The 27,286-nt window shown below is 53.0% G+C and overlaps 1 protein-coding gene across 4 annotated transcripts in view; it reads right to left on the bottom strand.

Annotated features, from left to right (window-relative positions):
* Positions 1–820: 820 nt before the first annotated feature.
* The window catches only part of USP48 (ubiquitin specific peptidase 48), a 29,513-nt gene continuing 3,047 nt past the window's right edge, over positions 821–27,286 (bottom strand). Inside the window, exons 2-27 of one of the 4 annotated variants that reach the window (XM_058161181.1) lie at positions 27,081–27,201; positions 25,098–25,242; positions 22,859–22,986; positions 21,905–22,029; positions 21,698–21,806; positions 20,280–20,413; positions 18,753–18,835; positions 18,342–18,521; positions 18,002–18,124; positions 17,469–17,618; positions 16,671–16,871; positions 16,001–16,115; positions 15,738–15,868; positions 14,523–14,591; positions 10,856–10,980; positions 10,353–10,475; positions 9,351–9,412; positions 8,858–8,968; positions 8,435–8,565; positions 7,065–7,171; positions 5,188–5,292; positions 3,451–3,606; positions 2,640–2,765; positions 2,462–2,510; positions 2,059–2,085; positions 821–1,954 (exon numbers count right to left, since the gene is read on the bottom strand). In XM_058161181.1, the coding sequence (XP_058017164.1) occupies positions 1,932–1,954; positions 2,059–2,085; positions 2,462–2,510; positions 2,640–2,765; positions 3,451–3,606; positions 5,188–5,292; positions 7,065–7,171; positions 8,435–8,565; positions 8,858–8,968; positions 9,351–9,412; positions 10,353–10,475; positions 10,856–10,980; positions 14,523–14,591; positions 15,738–15,868; positions 16,001–16,115; positions 16,671–16,871; positions 17,469–17,618; positions 18,002–18,124; positions 18,342–18,521; positions 18,753–18,835; positions 20,280–20,413; positions 21,698–21,806; positions 21,905–22,029; positions 22,859–22,986; positions 25,098–25,242; positions 27,081–27,201 (2,959 nt within the window). In that variant the 3' untranslated portion in view covers positions 821–1,931. Of the gene's footprint in view, positions 1,955–2,058; positions 2,086–2,461; positions 2,511–2,639; positions 2,766–3,450; positions 3,607–5,187; positions 5,293–7,064; positions 7,172–8,434; positions 8,566–8,857; positions 8,969–9,350; positions 9,413–10,352; positions 10,476–10,855; positions 10,981–14,522; positions 14,592–15,737; positions 15,869–16,000; positions 16,116–16,670; positions 16,872–17,342; positions 17,619–18,001; positions 18,125–18,341; positions 18,522–18,752; positions 18,836–20,279; positions 20,414–21,697; positions 21,807–21,904; positions 22,030–22,858; positions 22,987–25,097; positions 25,243–27,080; positions 27,202–27,286 lie in introns of those variants that run through there. The other 3 variants (XM_058161182.1, XM_058161183.1, XR_009152475.1) reach the window with 3 other exon arrangements.

Here is a 27,286-nt window from a genome sequence, read left to right as displayed (position 1 = left end):
TTTTGGGCCAAAATACCAGCCGTGTCCCCTTCTTAACGGGAGTTGCAATTAAAAGACGCCTTTAACGCTTCTTGCCATTTTTTTAAAAATTTGCATTTATATCCCGCCCTTCTCTGAAGACTCAGGGCGGCTTACACTATGTCAAGCAATAGTCTTCATCCATTTGTACAAAGTCAACTTTTATTGCCCCCCCAACAATCTGGGTCCTCATTTTACCTACCTTATAAAGGATGGAAGGCTGAGTCAACCTTGGGCCTGGTGGGACTTGAACCTGCAGTAATTGCAAGCAGCTGCTAATAACAGACTGTCTTACCAGTCTGAGCCACCAGAGGCTCAGCCCTACTACACTTTTTCTCAAAGGGTCAAAGGTGTTTAGCGGCGGGTGATTGATTACTGGGCGATTTCAGGCGAGACCAGTTCGAGACCCTGCGACGCAATCCAAATGGACTTTCTTTCCGAAGAGCCAACCGAGCGTGGCTACGCGCGAACACACACACCTGTCCGAGCGGGCCCCCCTCCCTCCCAGCTCAACCTTCCTTCCCCTGCGTCGCCCCACAACCTTGAGCCGCTGGCACAGAGAAGCCAGGTGCCAACCGGTCTTGCTTTTAAATACGAATGAGAGAACTTGACTCCCATCGTCCTGAACGACCCTGCGGGGAAGAGAGAGCTGCAACCTGAGAGATGGAGGCGGCGGCGAAGATGGGGGGAGCATGGCGGTCACTCTGACCTCCAAGCCTGATCCTGGGCGAAGATTTTGGAATATATATATATATATATATTTTAAAAAAGCACAGAGCCGATTGTCCGAAGAGCCGAGTGGAAAAAAAAACAACATTTTATGCAAGGCAATACGATACAAAGAAAACCGACGACGTGTACATACTTTTAATAAGGCTCTGAAGGACTAGTCCCAAAACGTTTGCAGCGCAGGCAGACTGGGCGATGGAAGAGGGGGCGGGGGAGACGGGGAGGGCTTGGGGAAGCCCCCTCTCCCAAACCGGGCCAGACCCAAGCAGTCTCCGACCCTCATCCAGGGCAACGGAATTGGCTCTCCCAGGGTTTAGTAAGAATTTTTCCATCCAGGAGGCTGGCGTGAGGGAGGGAGGGAGGGAAAGGAAATAACCCCCCTGGAAGGCAAACACAGCCCTGGAGTGACAGCCGAGACCCGGGAGCCTCTGTTCCGCCACCCTAAAAAAATTATCTCACCCTGCCCCCTCCCTCTTTTTTTTCAGGAATTGCTGAAGGCCTTGTTCACCTGCTGGGCCAGCTTGGGAGAGGCTCGAAAGGGTTAATGGGCGAGCCCAGCCCCCTCACGTGCAGCCCCCCCCCAAAGACCCCCCCCCCAGGAGACACACACACACACACACACACACACACCTGGGGCCTCCATTGCTTTTGGGTTTAAAAGGAGCGGCTTGCAAACGGGAGCCCACCAGCCCTTCCCTCGGTCAGACGACACAGCTGTCCTGCAGAGATTTGGGGGATGGGGGATGGGGGGGGGCTCCCTCTGTTGCAGAAACAGCGTCCCCCCCCCCGCAAGGGAGAAGCGGTGCTCAGGAAAAGGGGTCCTGAAAAGACCGTCGGGACTGCTGTCTCTGCTCCTGCCGGCTGCAAGTTTTCTCGAGTTCTTGGTCAACGCGGTTTCCCGCCCCACCTTCCCGGGCGTTCGGCTCGGCTTCTTCCTCCGCTTGTAAAAGTGAACCATCCGTTTCAAGAAGGATCTCGAAGTAGGGAGTCCTCGTTCTCTTTGTCTCCCCAGATGTGCACTGGGGCGGCCGGGCTGAAGTGGCGGGGGGGGGGGGGAGGTCCCTCCAAGAGGCTGCCGGTCGTTCAGTTCCACTTTTCTCAGAGGGACCCACCCCCCCCGACACACAAATCCTTTCTCCAATCCGGGCGATTTCAGGAGTGGTCGGCTGACCGGAGAGTGAACGTTAGTGTCCAAGGAGACCCGTCCCTGGAAACACACAAGGGAAGGGAGAGGGGGGGGGAGTTTCAGCAAAGGAGGAGGTGGGTCTGAGGGAGAGGGAGATCGGGCAGGGAAGGCGAGGCCGAACCTACCTTTAAAACCTTCCTCCGGAATGCAGACTGGGAAAGGAAGAGAAACACAGTCAGACAAGCCTCCAGGGCCCACCACGCTCTACCTTGCTGAGAGGAGAATTCAGGGCCTGTTCACCAGGGGTGAATTCTACTTACCTTCCTTACCGAAGAACAAGACCTTCTGCCCATGCACAAAACCTTCTGCGCATGCGCAGAAGGTTAAAAAACCCCACACATTACTTCCTGGTTTTAACCAGGCATGACATCTGGGCGGGTGGGCGGAGCTTTGCTCCGCCATCGCTACCGGATCACACGATCCGGTCCGATCCGATCCGATCCAGGAGCATTTCACGTCCGCTCTGCCCCCACCCCACAGTGCTTGGGGGGGGGAGGGAAACCAGGGATGGCGGAGGAGGGAGGTTACCTTGCATAACGTCATCTATCGCCGCGTAATCCACAATTGGTTCGTCGGCCTGTTTTTGGGGGGGAAGAGGGGAAAACCAGGAGTTTTAAGATGGTGCAGCAGCTGTGAACAAAGGTTTTTCGAGGGTGGGGGCCGGCGCTGCTAGGAGAAGCTGCATTGGGGACTGTGCCTCTCTCACCTTCAACAGAACCACGGACTCGGGAGTGACCCCCAGGCTGCCCAGCGTGGCCACGTCGTCGGACAGCACCGTCCCGTCGATCGAGAGGTTCTGGTCGAAGGGAGCCACGGAGAAAGCGTGCATGATCTGCGCCAAAGACCGCAGAGTGTCAACCCTTGAAGTGGGGCCATCTTGGAGCCTCTTCAGAGTTGCCACACAACGGAGGGAAGGGAAGGGGTGGGGGAAATAGCTAGTGGGGTTTTGTTAGTCAAAGCAATACAGTTTTCCTGTGGGAACCAAGGACATTTTCACAAGTGGCTGGGCAGAGGAGGAGCAAAGTAACCAGGCAACCGGCCAGCACCTGGATTGGACAGCGTGACCAGGGAGTTTGGGAGGGGGGGAGGAGGGAAACTTTTACTTTTTAATTAGGTGAAAGCCGTGGGAACTTTCAGAGTCGGTTTTTTCACCAGTTGTGCCAATAGGATGTATCCAATAACTTGAGGAATTTCCCTGCCTCGGAGTTCTGCCTTCTATGGGGGCATGACTTGGAACGCCGACACACGGCTGCTAACTGAACAGGTGAGCATCCTTGCAGGGAGGATCTGCCTACCTGGGGACCCCTCCCCTCCCCCCAACCACACCTTTCTCCTGCAGAACTCCGACCCCCCCCTCCCTTGGCATTCTCAGCTTCCTGAACAACCGGAAGGCCACGGAGAACGGCCTCAACACGAGCAGCTGCAATGCTCCTTCTGTTCTGAGAAACGGGGGGGGGGGGCCCTCTGCGCATGGGCAGGAGGAAGGCTGCTGGAGGGGAGCAACAGTGCGGCCTCACCTGGATCTTCAGGTCCTTCAGTGTCTGGTTGGCGGAGACGAGGAGGGCCTTCTCCCCCCGTATCCTCCTGTGCCGGGTGCTGCGCCGGATGCCTTGCTTCTGGCAGACCACCGAGTTGGGATGGGAGACTTTCTGCCGCTTGGTGTTGCTGTTCGCCTGGGAGCGAGAAGGGATTTTTTTTTGTTTTTGTTTACATTTATACCCCGCCCTTCTCCAAAGACTCAGGGCGGCTTACAGTGTATAAGGCAATAGTCTCATTCTATTTGTATATTTTTACAAAGTCAACTTATTGCCCCCCCAACAATCTGGGTCCTCATTTTACCTACCTTATAAAGGATGGAAGGCTGAGTCAACCTTGGGCCGGGCTTGAACCTGCAGTAATTGCAGGCTTTGTGTTCTTAATAACAGGCCTTACCAGCCTGAGCTATCCGGCCCACTGACTGATTCTAGACTGAGTCCCACCCACCTCGTCCCCAACCTGCCGAGCCCTTTTCTTTGATTAAGGCCACTTCGGGGATCCCGAGACCCCAAAGCAACCTTCCCTTTGGCGAATCCAAAGCCTCACTGAACAGGTCAGTACAGGTAGTCCTCAACTTATGGCCCCCCCCAAAAAATGGAGCCCAGGTTTTATGTCGCTAAGGGTGACGTTTGTCGCGTGAGTTTTACGACCCATTTTTCTTGCCACGTTTGCTAAGCGAATCGCTCCGGTTGTTAAATTAGCGACACGGTCGCTAAGCAAATCTGGTTTCCCCGTTGCCTTGGCTCGTGAGGAAGTCGCAAAAGAGGACCACCTGACTCTGGGACTCCGCAACCATCACAAACGCGAGCCAGTTGTCAAAAGCAGCCAAAAATCACGTGACCACCGAGATGCTGAACGGTCCCATGTGTGAAAAACGGTCGTAAGTCACTTTTTTCCAAGTGCTGCTGTAACTTTGAAAGCGAATTGTTGTAAGTCAAGGACTACCTGTAGATGCCTCCAGGGAACCCTCAAGCTGACCCCTCAGAATGGGAGCTGCTGCCCAGGGCAATCGGGGTTCTCATCTGGCCGATCCTGGTTTAACACAAACTGTTCTGCCTCGGCCGCCTCCCTCTCTGCAGCCGGGCCCCTCTCATGTCCTGTTATCTCAGCCAGAGACGGATAATGAAGACGAACGGCTTGGCATGCCTCCAGTCCTGGCACCATGCCCGGACAGACCGAGCAAATAAACCCCTCCCCCACAGCATGTGAACATGAGGAACAGGAAGCCAGTCACGAGCTGGAATTGCAGGCAGCTGGAGGGTGGAGGGATCCACGCATCCGGAGAATGGAGAGGTGACGTCAGCAAAAGGAAGGGGAGGGACAGGCCTGGATAAGTGCTGAGTCAGGAGCCACACCCCGTGGCCTATATAAAGGATCTGCTTTCTGGCATTCTTTGAGTCAGGCAAAGTCTAATTTGGATTGCTGAAGTCACATCTTGGACTCCTGCCTGCCCTGAGAACTCTGACAGAACTTTGACAAAGCTACAGAGGCTTTGTGGCCACGCTTGATACAGACTTCCCCGACCCGGCCGTCAGAGGAGGAGTGGGACACGACACAAACACTAAACTGCCTCTTAAAAAAAACGCCATGCCGCCTCCTTCGCCACGTTGCTCAGTCTTCCCACTCGCCCAGACTGATCCGAAGCCCAGGGGGAGACCCCTGGATGAGAATTCGGAGCCACTGAACAGCTCCTCCCATTCCCCAAGACCAGAATTTACCTGGTTGAAATCTGGATCGTGTTCCCCTTCTGCCCTAGTCTCCTCTCGCTCTTCTTCGGCCTCTGAACTGCTCATGTTCAGCTCTGGAGCAGCCTCCTTCATGACCTGCGGGTGGGGGGAGAAGGGACGGAGATGAGAGACAGGAAGTGCTCTTAGCCTCCTCTAATAATATACAGGGATAATGTGCATCATTCTGTATTTATCTATATTTATTCTTGTTATATTATGCAGTGTGTATTGGAGGCGGCGACCCTTTGAGAGCTGTGTGCAACAAAATTTCACTTTAATGTATGCTGATTATTGTACATTTAAAGTGACAATAAAATTATCTTATCCTATCCTATTCCGTATTTTCTATTCTATTTCTATTCCTTCATTATTCTATTCTATTCTATTCTATTCTCTACTATTCTATTCTCTACTATTCTATTCTATTGTACTATTCCTTCATTATTCTATTCTATTCTATTCTATTCTATTCTATTCTATTCTTCTATTCCTTCATTATTCTCTTCTATTCTCTTCTTATTCTATTCTACTATTCCTTCATTATACTATCCCTTCTCTATTCTATTCTATTCTATTCTATTCTATTCTATTCTATTCTATTCTATTCTATTCTATTCTATTCTATTCTATTCTATTCTATTCTATTGTACTATTCCTTTATTATTCTATTCTATTCTGTTCTGTTCTATTCTTCTATTCCTTCATTATTCTCTTCTCTTCTTATTCTATTCTACTATTCCTTCATTATTCTCTTCTCTTCTCTTCTTATTCTATTCTACTATTCCTTCATTATACTATCCCTTCTCTATTCTATTCTATTCTATTCTATTCTATTCTATTCTATTCTATTCTATTCTATTCTATTCTATTCTATTCTAGTCTAGTCTAGTCTAGTCTTGTCTAGTTTATTCATTCCATATATTCTATTCTATTCTATTCCTCTTCCTCTTCCTTCATTCCTCTGTTCTATTCTCTACTATTCTCTTCTCTGGAATTGAATGTTCACCCTGAGCGGGACAGAGATACTCAAAGCCTGATGTCCAGGCGCAAAAAAATGAGGATACACCCAACAGCGCTGCCTATGGAGATTCTCAGTCATCCAAGGTCATGGTTGTCGCTTCTCATCCAAGAAGCTTCTTTCGCTCTGACTGGATGTTGGTGGGGGGGTGGGGAGAGGAGGAGAGAGAATGGAAGGATGCGCCATCCCGTCAGAGCCGAAGAAGCTTCTTGGATGAGAAACGAAAGGTCTTCAAAGAAAAACCGGGATTTGCAAACCAACAGAGGTCAAAGTTTTCTAGAAACTGCACTGTGGAAAACAGCCAGAAGCCCCCCGCCCTAAACTGAAGCCCTTGCCTTAAATCAGCCTTGCCTGAGCTCAGCCCTGGCTGGCTTTGAATTTGGTGTGTGTGTGTGTGTGTGTGTGTGTGTGTGTGTGTGTGTGTGGGCGGTGATGCAGTCACCGTGGACAAAACCAAGGCCTGGGGCTGCCGTTGGGAGGGGCATCTAACAAATGGAGGGTGTTTCCCCCCTCCCCTCTTGCTTTTAAAAGAAATGCTGAAGGGCCGGGACGGATTGCGACCTCAAAGAAGCAACTCAGCCTTTAATGAATCCCCATTTACACCCCCCCACACCAGAAGGAACGGCTTAAAAAACCCCTAATGGAGGGTCTGTTTCAGGCCCTCCATTCATCGGGCCGCCTAATGGAGCAGAAGCACCAACCGGGGCTGAGACTCCAGCCTGGAATAGAGGGGTGGGTGGGTGGGTGTGTTTCTGAACTCCCGAGAGCAGAGTATCCGGGCCCCGTTGCTAGCTCTAGCCCACCACCCCTGATTTTTCTGGCCGGAGAGGAGGAGTGGGAGGTGACCGACCTTTTTATCATCCACCACTTTCCGTACGTAGATGGTGGCCTGGGTGTATTCGCGCAGGTCCCTCTGCTGCTGGTACAACAGCCCTTCTCGGCAGTCCAGGCACAGCTCTGGGAGAAAAAGAGAGCAAGGACGGGAGGCAGTGGTGGGACGCCGCCAGTTTAACAACCGGTTCGGTGATCGCGCGCGCGAGGGCACAGTTTTTACAAATATTAACCACCTGCGTTACCGCTTGGGGATGAACACAGCCGAGGCGCGGCAATCCGCTCTGCTGCGCCAATCAGCTGAGAGGATAAAGGTAAGCAAAGCTCCGACTTCATCATTGGAACGAACCGGTTCACCCGAACCGGTCGGATCCCATCCCTGAGGAAAAAGGGTCCGTCTTTATAAAGACCCCCGTGTGCTCTGCAGGATCTCCAGCCAGCGGAACTGAATGTCGCTGTGGGGCAGAGCTAGTCACAAGGCCCCCTCCCCCCCACACTCGGAATTAAAACGCAACATGCCAGTTTCAGAGAGGGGAGCCAAGGGCTGTGATGGATTGTAGAAGAATTAAGGGTGACAGGCAGAGGCCCTCGGCAAATCGAGGGAAAAGGAAGGAGGCACGGCTCGCAACCAACACTTCTTCCCCCTGCAAAAGTGCGCCTGCTCTGACGGTCCTGGCAGAGGGGCTGCCATAGCCGGCCAAGCCGCTTCGGCAGTAGGATAGCTGAGTTACAGCCTGTTCTGGCTTAGGCTTCCCCAAACCACGAAGCAGACTCCTTGTCCTGACAAAAAAACGTTTTTTTATTAAGTGACTGTGAATCCCTCTCCTTCACATCCAGCGAAGTCTTTCAAGGGAGAATTGACCTTATCTGGCTTGGGGAGCTGACAGGCCGATATCTTCAAAACTTGGCAAGGGAGTCTCTGCGAGTCACGAACCAATTAAGTGAACTAATTGTCTCCTGCAAACTACACTCCCTTGTCGCTCCTCTTTTATTCTCTCTGGGAGGGGCCATTCGTCGTCCACCTGTGGCCTTACTCCCAAGTCGACCCTTGTTCTTCAGCTGTTCGTCTGGCAACTCTGTGCATGCGCAGACTGGGAACAGGCTCCAGCTGTTCTTCTGCCTCACTGATGTCTGACTCTGAAGGCAGCTGATAGCTGCCATACGGCCCAGGCCCCCTCTCTGCCTCTGACACAGAGCCCTCGTCTGAGCCTTCCCCAGACTCCAGGACTGGCCCATGTTCCTCCCCAACCTCCTCACTGTCCGAATCTGCTGCCAGCTCTGCTGGCCGACCACAACACAGCCTGCCGAGAAGGGCCCGGAGCTCAAGGGAGCAGCGCACGCGATGCCAACGTGTCACTTCCTCTTTGCCACTCTGCTCGCTTTACTCACCAGGTTCGGTCATGTACAGCAGGCGCTCGGCGCTTTCCTGGGGGGTCTCCCTCCTGATCACTCGGATGGCGTGATCCACCACGAAAAGCTTTCGGATCTTTTCCCATTCGTCAGGCCATATCAGAGCTATACTGTGCCAAGAAGCAGAACCTGCTGTTTTCTCTCAAAGGCCAGCTCCAGACACACCCAGGGACGGCCACGGCAGTCGCCAGGGAAGGGTCGGGGGGGAGGGGAGAGGCCAATGCCTTGCTCAAAGGCTATTTGGGCTCTCTTTCTCTCTCTCTGTGTGTGCGCGTGTGTGAGATACGCTGCTGGAGTCACAGAGACACCCCACCCCCACCCCGGTGCCTTGAGCCGCTCGGCTCTTTTCCCCAGCTTCCGGGGGGTGGGGTGGGGGGAATGCACTGGAAGGAAGACACTCACAGTTTAGAGTCATCCTTGGTCATGGACGCAACGGTGAACATCAGCCCTCCGTGGGGGCAGAGCAGTTCCCGGTTTCCGACGGAAGAGACAGGGCTGCATCGGGTGGGCCTCCTGGCGGAAGGCGAGAAAAGGAAAGGGGGGGGGCCCGCATTGTAGACTCCCTTTGGCTGGCAGAAATGGGTTCGTGTGTGCGTGCAAGTCCAATGGAACGGAGGGGTGGGGGGGGGGAAGAGGGAGAGAGGAGTGGGCACACGAGAGAAGAAGCCGTTCCCATGAGGGCTGCCCTACATGGAAGGGAGGAGGGGGAGAGGAGGGCGAAGAGAGCGGGAAACGGAGGGAGAGGAGAGGGAGGAGGAGAACTGTTGGGTCTTCGGTGCTTTCTGAGCTTGGCTACTTTCTTCAGGACATTTCATAACCCAAGTAGGGAACATCATCACGGCTAGAAAGGAGTGGGGTTTGCGAAGGGAGGAGGAGGAGGAGGAAGGCGGCTCACCTCACAAACTTCCGCCATTCTTCCACAAAGAACCTGGAGACCACGTAGAGCTCCCCCACCTCCTGGGGAAAAGAGATTTCATCATTCAGTACCCCCCACCCACCCAAGGATCCCAAAGGGAGGTCCCAGCACTCAACAAGGCTGCAGGAGAGCTTAAGCCTTTTGGGGGAGGGTGTTCTGTCCTCTGCCTCCGTCCGAGCGATGGCTTAATTAGCCAACACTATCAGCTCTGGCAGCAAAATAGTGAGCATCTGCCAAGTGTCTCTGTTATCTCCCTCGACGCCGATGAGTCACCGAGGAACACACTTCAGCTCTTAGTTACTCAGTTGATTTGTAGGCACAGCAGCTCTTACTGCCTTTATATCCTGTGGGGTGTGGCTCCATGACTCAGCACTTCCTAGGCCTGCCCCACCCCTGCTTCTGTTGTTCCTGCCTCTCCTGCCTACGAAACCTAGGGTCCAGCCAGGCCTGATTACCATCAGCTGGGTCTGGAGGCACGCGGGGGGGGGGGAGTCAGGGGACGGAGGCCTCGTTATCTCCTCCACCTGGCCTGCCTCTGGCTCCTGGAGCTGAGCCAGGGAAGCCGGTGCTCCCGAGGTAAGTCTTGATGGCCCTTCCCCCTCACTTTCCAAGTCACTTTTTGGCAGGAGGCCCAGCTCGGGGGGCGCAGACACAACAGAGGGGAAGGGGGGGTGCAAAGCCAGAAGGACTCCAGGGAGATTCTGCCCCGGTCTCCTGCTCCCAAATGACCACAGAGATCTTTAGGCTGCACAGTATGAGTGTGTATGTGTGTGTGTGTACACACAATTCAGCAAATTCTATTTAAGAGCTGAATCTTTTACTGTGGCTGCTGATTTAGAGAGCCGGCGGAAGGACCTCAACGGTCACACCGGTCCCTCAGTTAATTAGGGAGGCCCCCTCCCCAGAGATACACCTTGGCCAGAGCCTTGAGTCGCTCCCTCCCCCTCTCCCCAATATCCTCCCTGGTCTCCCCCCACCCACCTCAGGCCAGCTGCTGAGGCAGGGCCGGTTCTTGTCCTGGAAGAGGTGGGGCAGGCTGCCCTTCTGCTCGCTGGCCATCATCTTGTGCAGGGCTTCGTTCTCCTCCCCTTCCCGCTCCAGGATCTGCAGAAAGACAAGGATCGGGTCACAGGCCTCCTTCCTGGAGGGGTGAGGGTCTGCTTTTAGGATGTGGGGAGGGGCCTGACCCTTCCAGGAGAGTCTTACTTCACCGGGCAAAGCAACAACAGCGGAAGGCGCTGAAGTTGCAATCTTGCTGATTCTGAAGGCTGGAAGGAAAGTTGGCACCAGGCCCCACTAGGTCTCAAGCCCCCCCCCCCCCCCAAAAAAAAGGCCTTCCTGGAGTGAGGCTTTCGCCCCGACTCCAGAGCCGGTCTCCCTTGAGTGCAATGCAGAGGCCTCCTGGAGCCGCTCGACTTTGTTTTGGGGAGGGGGGACACCTCCTTTTCCCTCCCTCCCTCCGAAGCACCCACCCCACCCTGCACCTTGCACTGGGAGCAGGAGTCTCTGCTGCTGGGGAACTCCGGGGCGTTGCGGAAGTAGCGCTGAAGCTTCTCCCAGGCATCCCTGCAGACCACGCGCCTCTCGTTCTCCAAGATGCAAAGGTTGCCTGTGGACGGAAGCGGCCGAGACGCTGTCCGGATGGCCGAGGGGCAGATCCTGACCCCAGCAACTCCGGTCGCCCTTTGGCTTCTCTGCCAACAGCGCAAATTCCACCCCACCCCCGAGTAGGAGACCTGCCCTGCCAGGGAAGTGCACCCATACAGATCTCTCCCACAATAGCAACAGCCCTTATATACCGCTTCACAGGGCTTTTACAGCCCCCTGTAAGTGGCTAAATGAATCAGCCCTATTGCCCCCAACAATCTGGGTCCTCATTTTACCGACCTCGGAAGGATGGAAGGCTGACTCAACCTGCAGCTGGTCAGGATCGAACTGTTGGCATTGGGCAGTTAGCCTGCAATACTGCATTCTAACCACTGGGAGGGAGGGAGGGAGGGAGGGAAGACAGCAATAGCACTTAAATTTATATACTGCTGTTGTACACTACTACAGCCCTCTCTAAGCGATTTACAGAGTCAGCCTCTGGCCCCCAACAATCTAGGTCCTCATTTTACCCACCTTGGAAAGATGGAAGGATCAGTCAACCTTGAGGTTCGAACTGCCAAACTTCTGGCAGCTGGCAGTCAGCAGAAGTAGCCTGCAGCACTGCGCTCTAACCACTGCACCACCGCCAGCTCAAGACCTTTTCCTTCCGGGATCCCCCCTCCATTTGGAGGACATTGGAACTGACCACCAAATGGGTTGCTGGAAGGAGTGTATTTAGCCATGGGGAGTGGGGGAATGCCGTCATACAAATGCCCGAATTGATGGCTTTCGCCATGGAGGGGTGGACGGAAACTCCCATCTGGATGTTGGACCACTGTCCTGTCCCCTCCCTCCTGCGGCAGCTGGCTCCTCCAAAGAGCTCCTCCTTCCCACTCCCAAAGTTTGGGGGGGGGGGCGGAGAGGGCTGCTTCCCACCCCTGGCTGGCTCCTCCCCTCCCCCCCCCAAAATTGGAAGCCCCTCTCCTGGCTGCCCTCTCTGAGCAGAGCTGTGCACACAAAAAGGCCTTTGCTCGCTGCTCCTGCAGCAAAAGGGAAGATTCGTTGCCATTTCTTCCCGAGCTGTCGCTAAGGTTACGGGCCAATTACGAAGGAGGCAGCCGGCAATTAAGTCGATGGGGGAACTTGCTTTGTTTCTGTCGCTATGCAGCGGCACAAAAGGAGGGATTAGATCCCGAGAAACACCTACCTGAGCTCCCTGAGGGGACGCTGGCAACAGGCGGCCAGAGGTGCGAACACGCGTGTGTGCGTACACATGAGTACTGGCACGACACACGCCTCGCGATGCCCCGAATGGCCTCCTGGGCACATCAGAACGAGCTCAACGCCAGGCCAAGGGAAATCCAAAGGTGGGGTTTTTTTGGTTTTTTTTTCAGGAAGCAACTGGACTTTCTTCTTTTTTTCTTTTGAATTATGTTTCGCTTCTCATCCAAGAAGCTTCTTCAGCTCTGACAGGAAGATGGCGGATTGATACTCCTCGCAGACATAAACCTTGCATATAAATCCTTCCGTTCCCCATCGTCCAGCTGTCAGAGCTGAAGAAGCTTCTTGTTGTGGTCCGACAGCAGCCCGCGGAGCTGGCAGCGGAGTCAGACAGCGATGAGGCTGAGGAAGAACAGGGGCCAGTCCTGGAGGCTGGGGAAGGCCCGGATGAGGGCTCTGCGTCGGAGGCAGAGGTGGGGCCAGGGCCATCGGGGAGTGAGGTGCGGACTCTGGAGCCTCCAGAGGCTGACAGTAGTAAGGCAGAGGAACAGGAGGAGCCTGTTCCTAATGGACACGAGAAGAGCTGCCAGAAGGCAAGAGCAGCTCAAGTAGAGAGGACGACTTGGGAGTAAGGCCAAGAGATGATTGGCCCCTCCCATGAGGCTTAAAAGACCAGCAACGGCATTTGGGCTCTTTGCCGGAAAACAAGGTTGATAGAATTGCTCCTTGTCTTGCTGCATTTATTTCTTGTCGGCGTCTTCTGCTTTTGAACTTTTGCCAAGAAAAGCCTTTGGCAGTTGGCCTAATTAGACCAAAGTTGGTGATAAGACTGAAGACTTAAGTTAGGAAGAATTTTGTTTTGATTTAGTTTGGACGACGCTGAGAATCAGTTAATTCTCAGCTCTTCTAATAAAGTCTAGTTTGTTTTTTGAACTGAGCCTGAGTCACCACACTTCTTGGATGAGAAGAGAAATGTCTTCAGAAGAAAAAAAAAAAAGCAAGAAAAGTCCAGTTGCCTCCTGAAAAAGCACCTTTGGGACAACCAATGACCGCCACAGAATTTCAAGCCAAGGGAAGATCTGTCTAGAAGGGCAATCGGGAGGTGTGGGGGGGCCCTCACCTTTTCTTCCAATTTTTTTTTTAAAAAAATTACCGTATTTTTCAGAGTATAAGACTCACTTTTTTCCCCTCTTAAAAAGAGGCTGAAAATTTGGGTGCGTCTTATACTCTGAATGTCACTCTGCCCACCGCCCGCCGCCCCCCAACCTTCGGCCTCCGCACGTCTTCTTCCTGGCTGCAGAGATTGCTGCCAACAATGGCTTGTGTTTTTGGGCTCCGCGCGTCTCGTTTTCAGCCTCCAAACACTCTGTTGGAAAGCCCTTCAAGGCTGCGGGGATCGCCAAAGAACATCGCCGCCCAAAAATGTGACCTGTTTGGAAACTGAAAATGCGACGCGCGGTGCCCAAAATGGCTCCCCGGAACACCTGCTGCCTTCTCTCGACCCTTCCACGCTTCGCCTGCTTTAAGGAACTCCCTCCGATGATCAGCTGTATTTTTGAAGCTGTTTTTCAGCCCCAACGCGAGCAAAACAATCTTCCGTGCTTTGCCTGGTTTTCTAATTGCTGCTCCCTCTGACAATCAGCTGTGCTTTAGAAGCTGCTTTTCAGCCCCAACCAGCCCCAACCTCAAAACCAGCGAGCGAACTAATGTGCTGAAACTGACCAGGCTAAGGACTAGCCAGATGAATACCTGGCAGGCAAAATCCCCCCCCCATTTTCCTCCCCAAAAACTAAGGTGCGTCTTATACTCTGAAAAATATGGTAGCCTCTAAAAGAACAGAGCCTGCCCCTGCTCTTCTCCCTCCGGTGATGCACTAACCCTGCTTGTACTCAGAGGTCGCCCAAGGCCTCTTTCTTGGCAACTGCAGAGCCCTCATCAGAGCCTTCCCCAGAGTCCAGGACTAGCCCATGTTCCTCCCCAACCTCCTCACTGTCTGAATCTGCTCTGCTGGCCGCTAGCGGACCACAACAAGAAGCTTCTTCAGACCACAACAGCCACACAGCTGCAAATGTGTTTCCAGTCAAGGTGAGCGAGCGCCCTTGGGACGTCTGTGTCAGCCTGACCAGGAGAATCAAGGGCTCTCTCGACGCTTCCTGGATTTGAAAGATGCCAAATGGCTGGATTCCCGCCACGCGCCTAGCCAGGCTTGGAAGGAAAACTGGAAACAAGCAATTCCTTGGAAAGCTAGTTGCAGAAACTGGCCCCTCCTGAGGGAGGGAATTGCCTTACGCTGCTAGAACCGAATGAGGGTCGCTCCTTGCCCTCCCCTCCCCCACTGCTCACCGTGAGGGCACACAATGTCCTCGTTGAACTTCAGCTCCTCTTCTTCTCGTTTCTCTGAACTGGGTTCCTCTGTGGAGGAGAACAAGTGGGGGGAGGGGGGAAATGACCAAGTCAGAGACCCTCTTGCAACCTGGCTCAGGGGACAAGACGGGGCTCGGTGGCCCTCCCTCCACAAGACAGTGGCAGGCTGGCTCTCTGGAGCATTTGCCCTGGAGCTTTCCTTCCTTCCTTTTCTCCCTTTTTCATTTCCTGCCTTTGCCTTCTTCTCCCTTCCCTTCTTTCTTGTCCTCCCGCTTCCTTCATTCCTCGCCTTTCCTTCCTTCCTTCCTTCCCTTTTTGCAGAAAAAATAATTGCTACCAACCTGCCTTCCATTGAGGACCTGTATACTGCACGAATCAAGAAGAGGGCCGTGAAAATATTTACAGACCCCTCGCATCCTGGACATAAACTGTTTCAACTCCTACCCTCAAAACGACGCTATAGAGCACTGCACAACAGAACAACTAGACACAAGGACAGTTTTTCCCCGAAGGCCATCACTCTGCTAAACAAATAATTCCCTCAACACTGTCCTTCTTCCTTCCTTCTTTCTTATCCTCCCCTTTCCTTCCGTCCTTCCCTTTCTTATCCTCCCCTCTCCTTCCATTCTTTATCCTCCCCTTTCCTTCCTCCCCTTCCCTTTTGTCCTCCCTTCCCTTCTTTCTTGTCCTTCCCTTCCTTCCCTTTTTTCTTATCCTTCCTTCCCTTTCTTGTCCTTCCCTTTTCTATCCTCTTTCTTGTCCTTCCTTCCTTCCCTTTTTTATCCTCCCCTCCCCTTCCTTGCTCCCATTCTTTGTCCTCCCCCTTCCTTCCTTTCCTTCCTTCCTCCCCTTCCCTTTTATCCTCCCTTTTCCTTCCTTCCTTCCTTCCTTCCCTCCCTTCTTTCTTGTCCTCTCCTTTCTTTCCTGGCTCCCTCTCTTCCTCTGAAAGCAGAGGAAAACAGTCAGTCTGCAGGACCGTAGTCTTTAACAAGGGAAGCTGAGTTCGCTTCAGGTTTGTCCCTAGCTCAAACCGGGAGGATCAGGATTAAGGCTGAATCCCTGAGCCATTGTGAAAACCTTTGAGGCTGAAAAGAGGGGCTGGCCCAGGAAAAACCAACTCTCCGGGCGGTATGGAGAGCCCAGGCCTGTCTTGACTAAGGGGGGTGGGGCAGAGTGGGGTGGGGAGGGAGCTACCTCTCTCCTTGGCATCGCCATTCATCTTGCCGTTGCTCTGCTCAGTATCCTCGTCTGAGTCGTCCAGCTGCTCCAAGGCCAGCTGGCGCCAGCTCCGCAGGGAGGACTTCCCAACCCAAAACCCGTCGGTCCTGAGGGGCAAGAGGGGCAACTCACAGCCCAGAAGAGGTAGGGAGGGAGCAGCGGAGGAAGCGGAATTAGGAATCCCGTCTCTTGCCTGTCCCCCTCCTGAATACCCCCTCTCCCCGGCGGGAGCCGCTCACCCCTTGACTGCTGCTTTCAGGAGGTTGCAGACGGCTTTGTAGTCCTCGCTTAGCTGGCTCTTCAGCCGCAGCACCCGGCACCTCTCCACCACGCAGTCCTTGCAGAGCGCTTTCACTGAGGAAGAGGAAGGAGGCCAGGAGGCTGAAAGGCAGCGGCAGGGCCCCCTCCTCGGCCGTTTGGCATGGGGGGGGGGAATCCTCTGCCATCCCACTGCTCACCCCATGGAGGGGACCCAGCAGGGAACTCCCACCCAGGGAGGGAGGAAGGCGAAAGGCAATCTCCCTAAGCTTTTGTGGGCGGGCCCCGCTTTTACCAGTGGGGATTCCTCGGGTCGCACCTCGCCGCTCCAGAGGCAGCTCTGAAAACGTGCTGGGGAAGGTGCGAGTGGGGAGGGAGGGGAGAGTGGGAGGAAACTGACAACTGTGGCAACACACCAGTGAGGTGCAACAGTGTGAGAGATCACACTTCCTGCAGAGCTGGAAGGCTCCCTCCCTTCTCTGCAAGAGCATAAGCAGCTCCATCTGCCTGGTGGTTCCTCTGCCTTTCCTTCTTTGCTCCTTCCTCCCCCTACCCCCCCGCAAAGCAGAGGGGATCTCACCAAGGAGGAAGAGGAGGAGGAAGCGGCCAGGGCCAAAGCCGGCCTTGTCAAAAAGCCCCCCCCCAGCCCACCTGTCAGCCTGGGTCCTCCCCCGTATCTCTTATAGAAGTAGTCGGCCACGTCCTCGGAGACCCGCTTGACGGTGGAGATCTTATCCGGGTGCAGCTTGCCGTGGGAGCACAAACAGGCCGTGTTATCGATGGCCTTGGCGGGCGTCGACTCGTCCAGCCACTGCTGCAGCCATTCCAGGGAGACAAAGTCGTAGGGGCAGCCTGAGGGTGGGGGGTGGGGTGGGGCGCAGAGGGCCAGAGCATCAGCACTCCCAGCTCCTCTGCCTCTCCTCCTCCAACACCCCGGCATTAAGGTCGTGCGTCTTCCCCCTCCCCTTCAAAAACGATCGATCAACCCCGCCCCACCCCCTTCCCTGCTATGCAACAGCCGGTCAGCCTTCTGTCATGTTCCTGCCCTCTGCCCCGTGGGAGGTGGGGCAGCAAGTCAGACGGAGGGCTCCGGCCCTCTTTCCCCACCAGCCAAAGCCCATGGCAACAGGGGAGCCTCTGCCCAGCGCCCCCTCTTGAGCCAATCTCCCTTGCCTTGCTGGCTGAGCTTGGATGATGCCCGCCAAAGCAAAGGGACAAGCTAAACCATTCCTGCCGAATAAATATGGACATTCCCCCACCCATCCCTCCTGGGGAGCAGGCCATGCTGGGTTGGCTCTCTTGGGTGGGTGGGTGGGTTTGTACCTAGAGTCGTATATAAGGAAGCTTTCAAACCCGGGGGTGGGGACACGCCAGAGCTGCCCCCTCCCCTCCTGCCTGGCCCAGAGCCGCCCTACAGAAAGAGACATGTAATTGGAAGGTCTTACAGACCAGCTTTGGCAGGCAACTTCTGGTAGAGCTCCTTCACCTCTTCGTGCTTGACCTTGCCCCGCGCCACGCTCTGCTTCCGCATCTCGGCCATTTCGTGGCACCACTCCTCAAACCTGCTGTTGTCCTCTTCCACCAGCTCCTGCAGGAAAGCTAAGACGAGGAGGGAGAAGCCGAGGAGAGGGATAGCCAAGCCCAAAGACGAGGAGTGCCCCGTTCTCTTCCCTGCCCCTGGGGAGCCTCCACACACAACCCCACCCAGCTGCTCAGAGAGAGCCCCCTAAGCTTCCCACAAGCTCTTCCTTCCACTCAGGGAGAGGCTGGCAGAAGGCGGCTTCTTCCCCCCCCCCCCAAACCACCCCCCAGCACATCCCGATTCTGAATTTTGAACCGGGCAGCCGAAGTGCTGCTTCTAACCCTTGTGCGCTCCTGGGACAGGAGCGTGTTTGGATGTCCTTACGCACCGACGCGCACGCGGGGTTGAAAGGTGAGGGGTGGGAGGAAAGGCGGAGAAGCGGGACACGCGGAAGCCTCACCTGGGAGTTCAACAGCCAGGGACTTCTCCCGCGACTGCAACCTATACACCAACATGTAGGCGTTTCGGGAGCGGTAAATCCCTTTCCCGCATTTGGGCATTCGAGAGTGAGATTTAGAGGGTTCTGGAGGGGGGCGGGGACGGAAGGGGGACGGATAGAAAGCAAAGGAAGCAAGTGCTGAGGAGCTTTGCTCTCCTGCCCCGCTTCTCTCCACTCCCCCACCCGCCGAGACACCCTCGGGCAGGCCAAGTTGTAGCGAGCCCAGGGGAAGGGGGCCTGGCGCCGAATCCGCGGGCCACCGGAGTTCGGTTCAAAAAGAAGGCGGCGGTGATTCATTTACCCAGGTCCTCTTCCGCTCCCAGCTGCAGCTTCTTGCCTTCCATCTTCTCGATCTCTTCGTCATTAAATCGGTACCACTCCCCGGTTTGGGGGTCCTTCACGTGGGCGATGTAATGGCCCGAGTAGGCGCTCACGCCCCGATGGATGAGGATCGCGCTGAGCTCGTAGACGAAGACGCTGGCTGAAACGACGGCAGGCAGGCAGCGCTCAAGGCTTGGGGAACGGCCAGGCTTCCCTGCCGCCGCCGCCCATCCTTGTTTTTCCACAGCCAGGGCAGCTGCGGCAAGCACCCCCCTTCCTCCCCTAACATTCTAGGCTGCCAGGTGCGCACAGAAGGTGGGAGAAGGGCCCTGACCCACAATTCAGGGGACCCCAAACAGAAGGAAACACGCCCACCCCAGGCTCTGCCTACCTTTGTCTTCCATGAAGGGTCCCAGGTCCAGCAGCTCGGAGAACTCGATGTAAGCGTTCAACTTCTTCTTATGCCCCGTTTGCCTAAAGAGGATTGCTCTCATTCACCCCTTTCCACCCGGCAGTGCCAACACCGGAGCAGAGCACAGTGACCCTTTCCACGGGGGGTGGGGGGGCTGAACTGGGAACTGAGGGAGGGGGGGTTCCCTGGTGTCAGTGCCCCTCAGGCACAGAAGCCGTCTGGGTGACTTTGGGCCTTTCGTATCAAGGCGGACTCGAACATTCACCTATATTCGCTCGCAGCTTGACAAAGAATACTGTGTGTGTGTGTGTGTGTATTGGAATGCAAGGATAGGGGAGAATGGCCTTCCAAGCATCGTGGGTTCTTGTGCTTCCCCGCCACCCAAGGAAACCAACAGCAGATGTCCAAGCGTGGCGGGCTGGTTCCCAAAACAAAATGAACAGAAGTGTTCTGTCCCCCCTTGCCTCAGTCCGAGCAATGACTTAATTAGCTGGCACTATCAGCTCTGTCAGCAAATTAGCGAGCATCTGCCAAGTGTCTCTGTTATCTCTCTTGACGAGTCAACCAGAAACAAACAGTACTTCAGCTCTAGTTAAGCAGTTGATTTGCTTGCCACGAAGAGGTATAGCAGCCCTTGCTGCTTTTGGGGTGTGGTTCCATGACTCAGCACTTCCTAGGCCTGCCCCACCCCTGCTTCTGTTGCTCCCTCCTCTCCTGCCTACGAAACCTAGGGTCCAGCCAGGCTTGATTGCCATCAGCCGGGTCTGGAGGCGTGGCCTGGGCGGGGGAAAGAGTCAGGGGACGGAGGCCTCGTTATCTCCTCCACCTGGCCTGCCTCTGGCTCCTGGAGCTGAGCCAGGGAAGCCAGTGCTCCCGAGGTAAGTCCTGATGGCCCTTCCCCCTCACTTTCCGAGTCACTTTTTGGCAAAGGGCCCAGCTCAGGGGGTGCAGACACAATTAGTGATTTGGTGGGCGTAATGGACTCTGGGTGGCCTTGTGGGGAAAGGGAGAATGAACTATGCGTGCGTTTGTGCGGGGAAACCCAGAGCCGGTTTTGCTTCTTCTGTGTCAACGTGGGTTTAAGTTTATACTCTTGGGAAAAATAACGTCCCAGCAGTTTTTTTTCTGGATTCCCCAACTGGACATTAAACCGATCTCTCTCTCTCAGCCCAACCCCCTTCGTAGGAACAGGAGCAGAGGGTCAGACTAGAAGACCTCCAAGGCCCCTTCCTACTCTGCTATTTAAAATTCTAAACAGATCGTCCTGAGTTGCCCAAAGAAAGGCAGGACACAATAAGTAAGCAAGACAAACGTAAGCTGAGCTGGTCCATGCGTGTGTGTGTGTGTGTGTGTGTGTGTGTGTGAGTGTGTGTGAGTGTGTGTTGTTCTGAAGATAGTTCATGCCCACTCTGTTCGATTCAAGCCATGCCAGGGAGCCCACTTTCAGACGGGGATGGGATCCCGCTGTAAAACGAAGGCTTCGGGCAAGTGCGAGAGGCGGCTCACCTATCGAACACGAAGCGCATGAGCTGGAGGTTGAGGGTGCAAGGAAGGCTGAGCAGACGTATCCTCCTGGTGGCGTTCTGTTTGCTCTGGCAGGACTCGCAGAAGTAACGATTGTCCCCCTCCAGCTTCTCCTCCTGCCAGGAATAAAAAGAACAAAAGCGGTTGCAGGCTTGAAAAGGTCGCCCGACCTGCTTGGCAGCAGGACCCCAAAGTCGTCAACTCGCACCAGCCAAGCTCAGGGGCGAGACCCCCTAGGTCCCTAGTGTTGTGGCCCGCTGGCGGCCTGCGGAGCTGGCAGTAGAGTCGGACAGTGAGGAGGTTGGGGAGGAATATGGGCCAGCTCTGGGGGCTGGGGAAAGCTCGCCTTGGAGGCAGAGAGGGAGATAGGCAGCAGCGAGGCAGAGGAACAGCTGGAGCCTGTTCCCAATGTGCACATGCGTAGAGCTGCCAGAACAACAACTAAGAAAGCAGGGTCGACTCGGGAATAAAGCCACACTTTGGAGGTGATTGGCCCCTCCCATAGGAAACAAAAGAGGAGCGAACGGGGAGCGGGGTTTGCAGGAAAAAAACTCGTTCAGTCGGTCGTCCCAAAATGGAAAGTTCTGCTCGTGACTTTACAAGCGCCAAGTTTTGTCTTGCACTGCGTTTGGAAACAAGTTATCTGGCAGCTTTCCCAGCGAGATAAGGTGCGTTAATAAATAGGCCTTTGAAAGACTGTTTGCAAAGCCGTGCTGACTGTGAATGAACGTAATTCACAGTCGTGTAAATAAAAGGGGTTTTACTGGGACTAAGATTCTGCTTATTGCTACTTAAGGAAGCCTAAGTCACAACACCTAGGCCAATGATGGCTAACCTTTTTGCCATTGCGTGACAGGAGGGGGGGTGGGGTGGGGTGTCACACGTGTGCGTGCCCACACCTATAATTCTATGTGCCCTACCCCCCCGCTCCTGGCACGCGATGGCCCAGTAGGCCCGTTTCTCTCTCTCACCTGGCTCCAGAGCCTTTCTAGGAGTCTGGGGAGGACGAAAACTGCCTTCCCCATCACCCTGGAGGCCCTCCGGAGGCCAGAAACAGCCCATTTACCAACTTCCAGTTGGACAGGAAGCGATGTTTTTTGCTGTCCCCAGCCTCCAGAGACTCCTAGAGAGGCTCTGGAGCCAGGTGAGAGAGAAAAACGGGCCTTCCCCACCACCACCCCAGGCCCTCTGGAGGCAGGAAACAGCCTGTTTCCCTACTTCTGGCGGGCCCAAAAGGCCCGAAAATCAGCTGGCCGGAGCCGAGCACGCGTGCCCACTGATATGGCTACGCGTGCCATAGGTTCGCCATCACAGACCGCTCCAGTCTGGCTGCTCCAAAAGCCAGTTTTGGCTGCCCCAAAAGCCAGTGCTTGGCCCTCCCCCCCTCATGGACGGGGTACCTTCAGGAACTCCGTGATGCAGTCCGACAGCTGCTTGTGGCCCTGGATGTTTAATTCAAGTTCATAAAACTTGGAGATAAGTTTGGACTCTCGGCCGCACTGGTTGCAACTGGAGAGCAAAGCAGAGACGGCCGTGAGCGCCCGAAGGCCCGTCGTCCGGAGCAGGACAAGGAAGCGAGAAGCAACCGCGCGACGAAAAGCCCTTACACTGTAACGTAGGCGTACTCTCCGCAAAACTGCTTCTGGACAATGTCACACACGTCCGGGTTTTTCTGAGAAGTCAGGGTGTCCTCCAGCAGGGACATGAACAGCTTGGAAAACTCCTGAGCATCCTAGAACAGCGGAACAGGCAGGAGGTGAGTTTGAGGAAACAGGGCAGGTGTACCCAGAATAGAAATAGAAATAGGAATAGAAAAGGAATAGAATAGAATAGAACAGAATAGAATAACAGAGTTGGAAGGGACCTTGGAGGTCTTCTAGTCCAACCCCCTGCTCAGGCAGGAAACCCTACACCACTTCAGACAAATGGTTATCCAACATCTTCTTAAAATCTTCCAGTGTTGGAGCATTTACAACTTCTGGAGGCAAGTTGTTCCACTGATTAATTGTTCTGTCAGGAAATTTCTCCTTAGTTCTAAGTTGCTTCTCTCCTTGATTAGTTTCCACCCATTGCTTCTTGTCCTGCCTTCAGATGCTTTGGAGAATAGCTTGACTCCCTCTTCTTTGTGGCAGCCCCTGAGATAGTGGAAGACTGCTATCATGTCACCCCTAGTCCTTCTTTTCATTAAACTAGACATACCCAGTTCCTGCAACCGTTTTTCATATGTTTTAGCCTCCAGTCCTCTAATCCTCTTGGTTGCTCTTCTCTGCACTGTTTCTAGAGTCTCCACATCTTTTTTACATTGTGGCAAACTAGAGGCACAAACATTTCATTTTAATTCCGTTAAGGGAGCTACTGTCAGAAAATCCTCCGAAAGAGGTAACCCCTCCACCGGGACTTTTCAGCCGAGTACCCCAAGCAAAACAAGGAGGGCTTTTTATTTTTCTGCTGTCAAAGGATTCCTGGTTTTTCTTCAGTGTGGGAACGGCTTTCTTAAACGTGTCATTCTGAGAGACAACGAGGCAAAAGAGAGAAGCTGAGCCGGATGCTTCGAACCTTACCTGTTGCTGACCTGTGTCCAAGCCAAGTGCTTTCACAAATCCCGATGGGTCGATGTATCGCCTTTTGCTGTTTTGGAGCAAGGCAAACAAGTACTGGAGGTGCTCGCAAATGGTCTGAGGTTCGTAATCTGTCAAGGGATAAAAAGCTTGATAAAAACGCAGGATGTAGACTTGGGACCTGCGAAGGAATTATTTCGTCCCTCGCTTAGAAAGTTCAAACTGCCCAAGGAGCTGCTGATACAATTCTACAGAGGAATGATGGAGGCTTGTCATCTGCACCTCTATAACTGACGGGTTCGGTTCTGCAACCCAACAAGACAGACACAGACTCCAGAGGATCATTAGAACTGCAGAAAAAACAATGGCTACCAACTTGCCTTCCATGGAGGACCTGTATATTGCACGAATCAAGAAGAGGGCTGTGAAAATATTTACAGAACCCTCGCATCCTGGACATAAACTGTTTCATCTCCTACCCTCAAAATGACACTACAGAGCACTGCACACCAGAACAACTAGACACAAGGACGGTTTTTCCCGAACGCCATCACTCTGCTAAACAAATAATTCCCTCAACATTGTCAAATGATTTACTAAATCTGCACTACTATTAATCTTCTCATCATTCCCATCACTCATCTCCTTCCATTTATGACTGCATGACTGCAACCTTGTTGCTGGTATCCTTACAATTTATACTGATATTGTTCCTGATTGCTTATTTGTACCCTATGACTGTTGTAACTTATGATTCTTGATGAACTTATCTTTTCTTTTATGTACACTGAGTGTCAGGGTTCCAAGGAACACCCCCAATGAAATAAAGCTCTGAGGCTTGAGGTTCCTCAAAGTTCCAATTTATTAGAGATGTCATGTTGGCACAGCTGGGAAAACCCGAAACTGAAAGCTTCCGGGTTTCCCACACCCAGTTGACAGTTCACAGCCCTGCCCCACAACCACAAGTTCATCACATTGTCCAATCAACTCTCCACACACAATTGGATACAATCTTCAGGCAGTCTCCATCAGACGCAGGATGCCCTTGAATGCGGAATGTTGTTATGACTAACTTTCTACCACTCCAACAACAAACCCCTCCCAACTTCCCCAGCTAAAATATGTGGCAGTTAAGAAGCAAATATGTGGCAGTTAAGAAGCAAAAAAGAAAATTGCCTTCCAAAACTGACACTGAGAGCATATGCACCAAGACAAATTCCTTGTGTGTCCAATCACACTTGGCCAATAAAAAAATCTATTCTATTCTATTCTATTCTATTCTATTCTATTCTATTCTATTCTAATTCCCTCAACACTGTCAAACTATTTATTCACTGTCTGCATTACTATTACTATTAATCTTGTCATCGTTCCAATCACCCATCTCCTCCCACTTAAGACTGCATGACTGCATAACTTTGTTGCTTGTATCCTTACGATTTATATTGATGTTGTTTCCTGATTGCTTATTTGTACCCTATGACTATCATTAAGTGTTGTACCTTATGATTCTTGATGAACGGATCTTTTCTTTAATGTACACTGAGAGCCTATGCACCAAAGACAAATTCCTTGTGTGTCCAATCACACTTGGCCAATAAAGAATTCTATTCTATTCTATTCTATTCTATTCTATTCTATTCTATTCTATTCTATTCTATTCTACTCTACTCTACCCTACCCTACCCTACCCTACCCTACCCTACCCTACCCTACCCTACCCTACCCTATCCTATATTAACTAAGAGCAGCAACAAGCCAAACTCTTCTCTGCAAAATGGGCACAATCTCCTCAGGCAGAATTTGTGAAGCAATTAAGCTATAAAACGGCCCTGGAGTTACGACCACCGAGCCCAAAATTTATGTCGAGACACTTGTTAAAGACAGCTTTGCCCCCATTTTATGACCTTTCTTGCCACACTTGTTAAATGAATCGTTGCATTTGTTAAGCAAGCAATATGGTTGTTAAGAGAATCTGGATTCCCCACTGACTTTGCTCGCTGGGTGATCACATGACACACACACCCCACCTCCCCCAGGAGACACTGCAACAGTCGTAAGTATGAACGAGTTGCCAAGCATCTGAATTTGGATCATGTGAACCGCAGGGACGCTGCAACGGTGTTAAGTGTGGAAAATGGACAGTGATGATATTTAGGCCCGGCCAACCATTTGCGTTTCAAAGCAGGTGAATCTTAGAACTGTCTTGCTTCTAACAAGAGCGAGGATGCTTCCAAAATACCTTTCTTTTCTGCTGTGACATATTCAGGGCGGGCAACCGGACACAGATACAGCGCCTGCCGCAGCTCCAGATTTAGGAACCACATCTGTAGGAAAGTGTTGACGTAGCAAGTGGCCCCCAGATTGGTGAGGCCTACGAACGCATTCTGGCGGGGAAGGAGAGAGGAAACAGAGATCATCAGAGGTGGGGCCAGCCAAAAAGCAGACAATTTTAGCAAGGTCGTCTTCTCCTTCGACAATAGTGGAATTAGTTCCTGCAGAAAGGAGAGCTGGCGCAAGACGCTCTGAGCAGTTTTAGAGAACATCGACGCATTGTTAAAATACTTAAGATTTTGCAGCCGCAATTCAATGGGTCTATTCTTCCGTATCTAAGCACAGGACAAGTTCCACTTTGAAATGCTTTTCTATCTTGCTGTCCTTAAAATGCTCCGCTTTTTTTTTTTTTTAAAAAAACCACCAACAACACCACAGGTTTTTCTTTGAAGACGTTTCACTTCTCATCCAAGAAGCTTCTTCAGCTCTGACTGGATGGCGGGGGAAAGAAATGGAGTGAGAGCTGAAGAAGCTTCTTGGATGAGAAGCGAAAGGTCTTCAAAGAAAAACCAGAAAGTCCAGGTGCCTCTTGAAAAAAACACCTTTGGGGGAAATTCGACCAGAAGTGTCGCGGCGAGACAGTCGGGGAAGAGTGAGCTCCGCCAAGCTTCGCGATTCCCGGGCTGACAAACCACCATCGAGGGGTCTTTGGACCAGCTCTTTGGACCAGACCACTGTAGGGACGGTGAAGAAGGAGAGGTGCCTCGGATGACTGAGAGGAACCGGCAAGTTCCTCGGAGGTCAGAGGGGAAGCTCTTCGACTTGGCGACAGTGGCCATAGTAGCCATCATTAAGCTGGGGCAACCGGACTAAAATTTTGAGCAGGAGCGGTGATTTGAACGGAATGTTAAAGCCAGGTGAGTGAACATCAACTCACAAGAAAATACTTTAATTTGAACTTGGTAAAGAAATTTTTTTGGCGGTGGAATAGCGGCTAAATTGAGAAGGAACGAAAAAAGCACCTTTGGGACAACCGTGACCCAAATAAAATAGGTTTGGGGGGGAAAAAAATCCAAACGTGCCCACTTAACTTGCACCGACTCAGAAGTGGCTTCCCATCCCGAGAGAAACCATACTCGCAATTTCACAGCTTTGAAGATATGTAAGAAAAGACCCAGCTGACTGAAACTTTGTGTTGTAAATCCAGCCCCCGAATCTGGCCCCATGCCCGAAAGTGACTCCGAAAGTGAGGGGGAAAGGCCGGTAAGGCTTACCTCGGGAGCACCGATTCCTTTGGCTCGGCTCCAGGAGCCAGAACCAGATCAGTCGGAGGACGTAATGAGGCCATCATCCCCTGATTCTTCCCTTTCCCAGGCTACGCCTTCAGACCCAGATGATAATAATAATCAAGCTTGGCTTGACCCGTGCTTCAGAAGATTAAAGAGGCGGCATCATCAAAAGGAAGGATGGGGCAGGAGCCCCACCCCACAGGATATATAAGGAGCTTTGGGACTGCTCTCACTCCACGGGAAGCAAAAGTTTAGCTGAACCGTTTCAAAAAGAGCTGAAAGTCTTGCTACGTGAGTCATTTGTTTGAACTTTGGCAGGCAGCTGCGATTTCTCTGCCAGGACTGATAAGAGCCGTGACTCCACTGGCTGAAGGCCAGCTCATGGGTCTGAAGTGGGGAAGGAGACAGAACACTTTGTGTCCTCCTCCCCCCATCCCACCCCACTCCCAGAGGCTCCCTTATTGTGATATCAAATTGCCTCTCAGGTCCAACATGGATTCTTCACAGCCAACCAAACCTCCGTAGATCTTGGGAATCAAGGCAATTTCAGCCTCGGCAATTCTGGGCGGCAGACTTAAAGCACCAAATGCAAAGAAAGACGGTGCATTGGGGGGGGGGGAACGACACTCCTTCTCGATCAGGCCAGAAAACCATAGACGTACCTTTTTTCGCCTCTCAAAGTTGGGATCATCGATATTGTGAAAAGTGTTTTCATCGATCTCCCCCAGCCAAATGTGCTCTCCAATCCCCACCAGGCAGTTGGGATTCCCTCTGCAGTTTCTCCTGCAGAAGCAAAGCCACAGGTCAGATCATGTTCCCGCCCGACGCCATTTTCCAGGAACGGTTCAGGTTGCCCGTTTGCTAGCAT

Source organism: Ahaetulla prasina, chromosome 18, assembly GCF_028640845.1.
Source record: "Ahaetulla prasina isolate Xishuangbanna chromosome 18, ASM2864084v1, whole genome shotgun sequence".
NCBI lineage: Eukaryota > Metazoa > Chordata > Lepidosauria > Squamata > Colubridae > Ahaetulla > Ahaetulla prasina.
The sequence above is the reverse complement of the archived record's forward strand: the minus strand, read 5'-3'. Positions and strand labels throughout refer to the sequence as shown.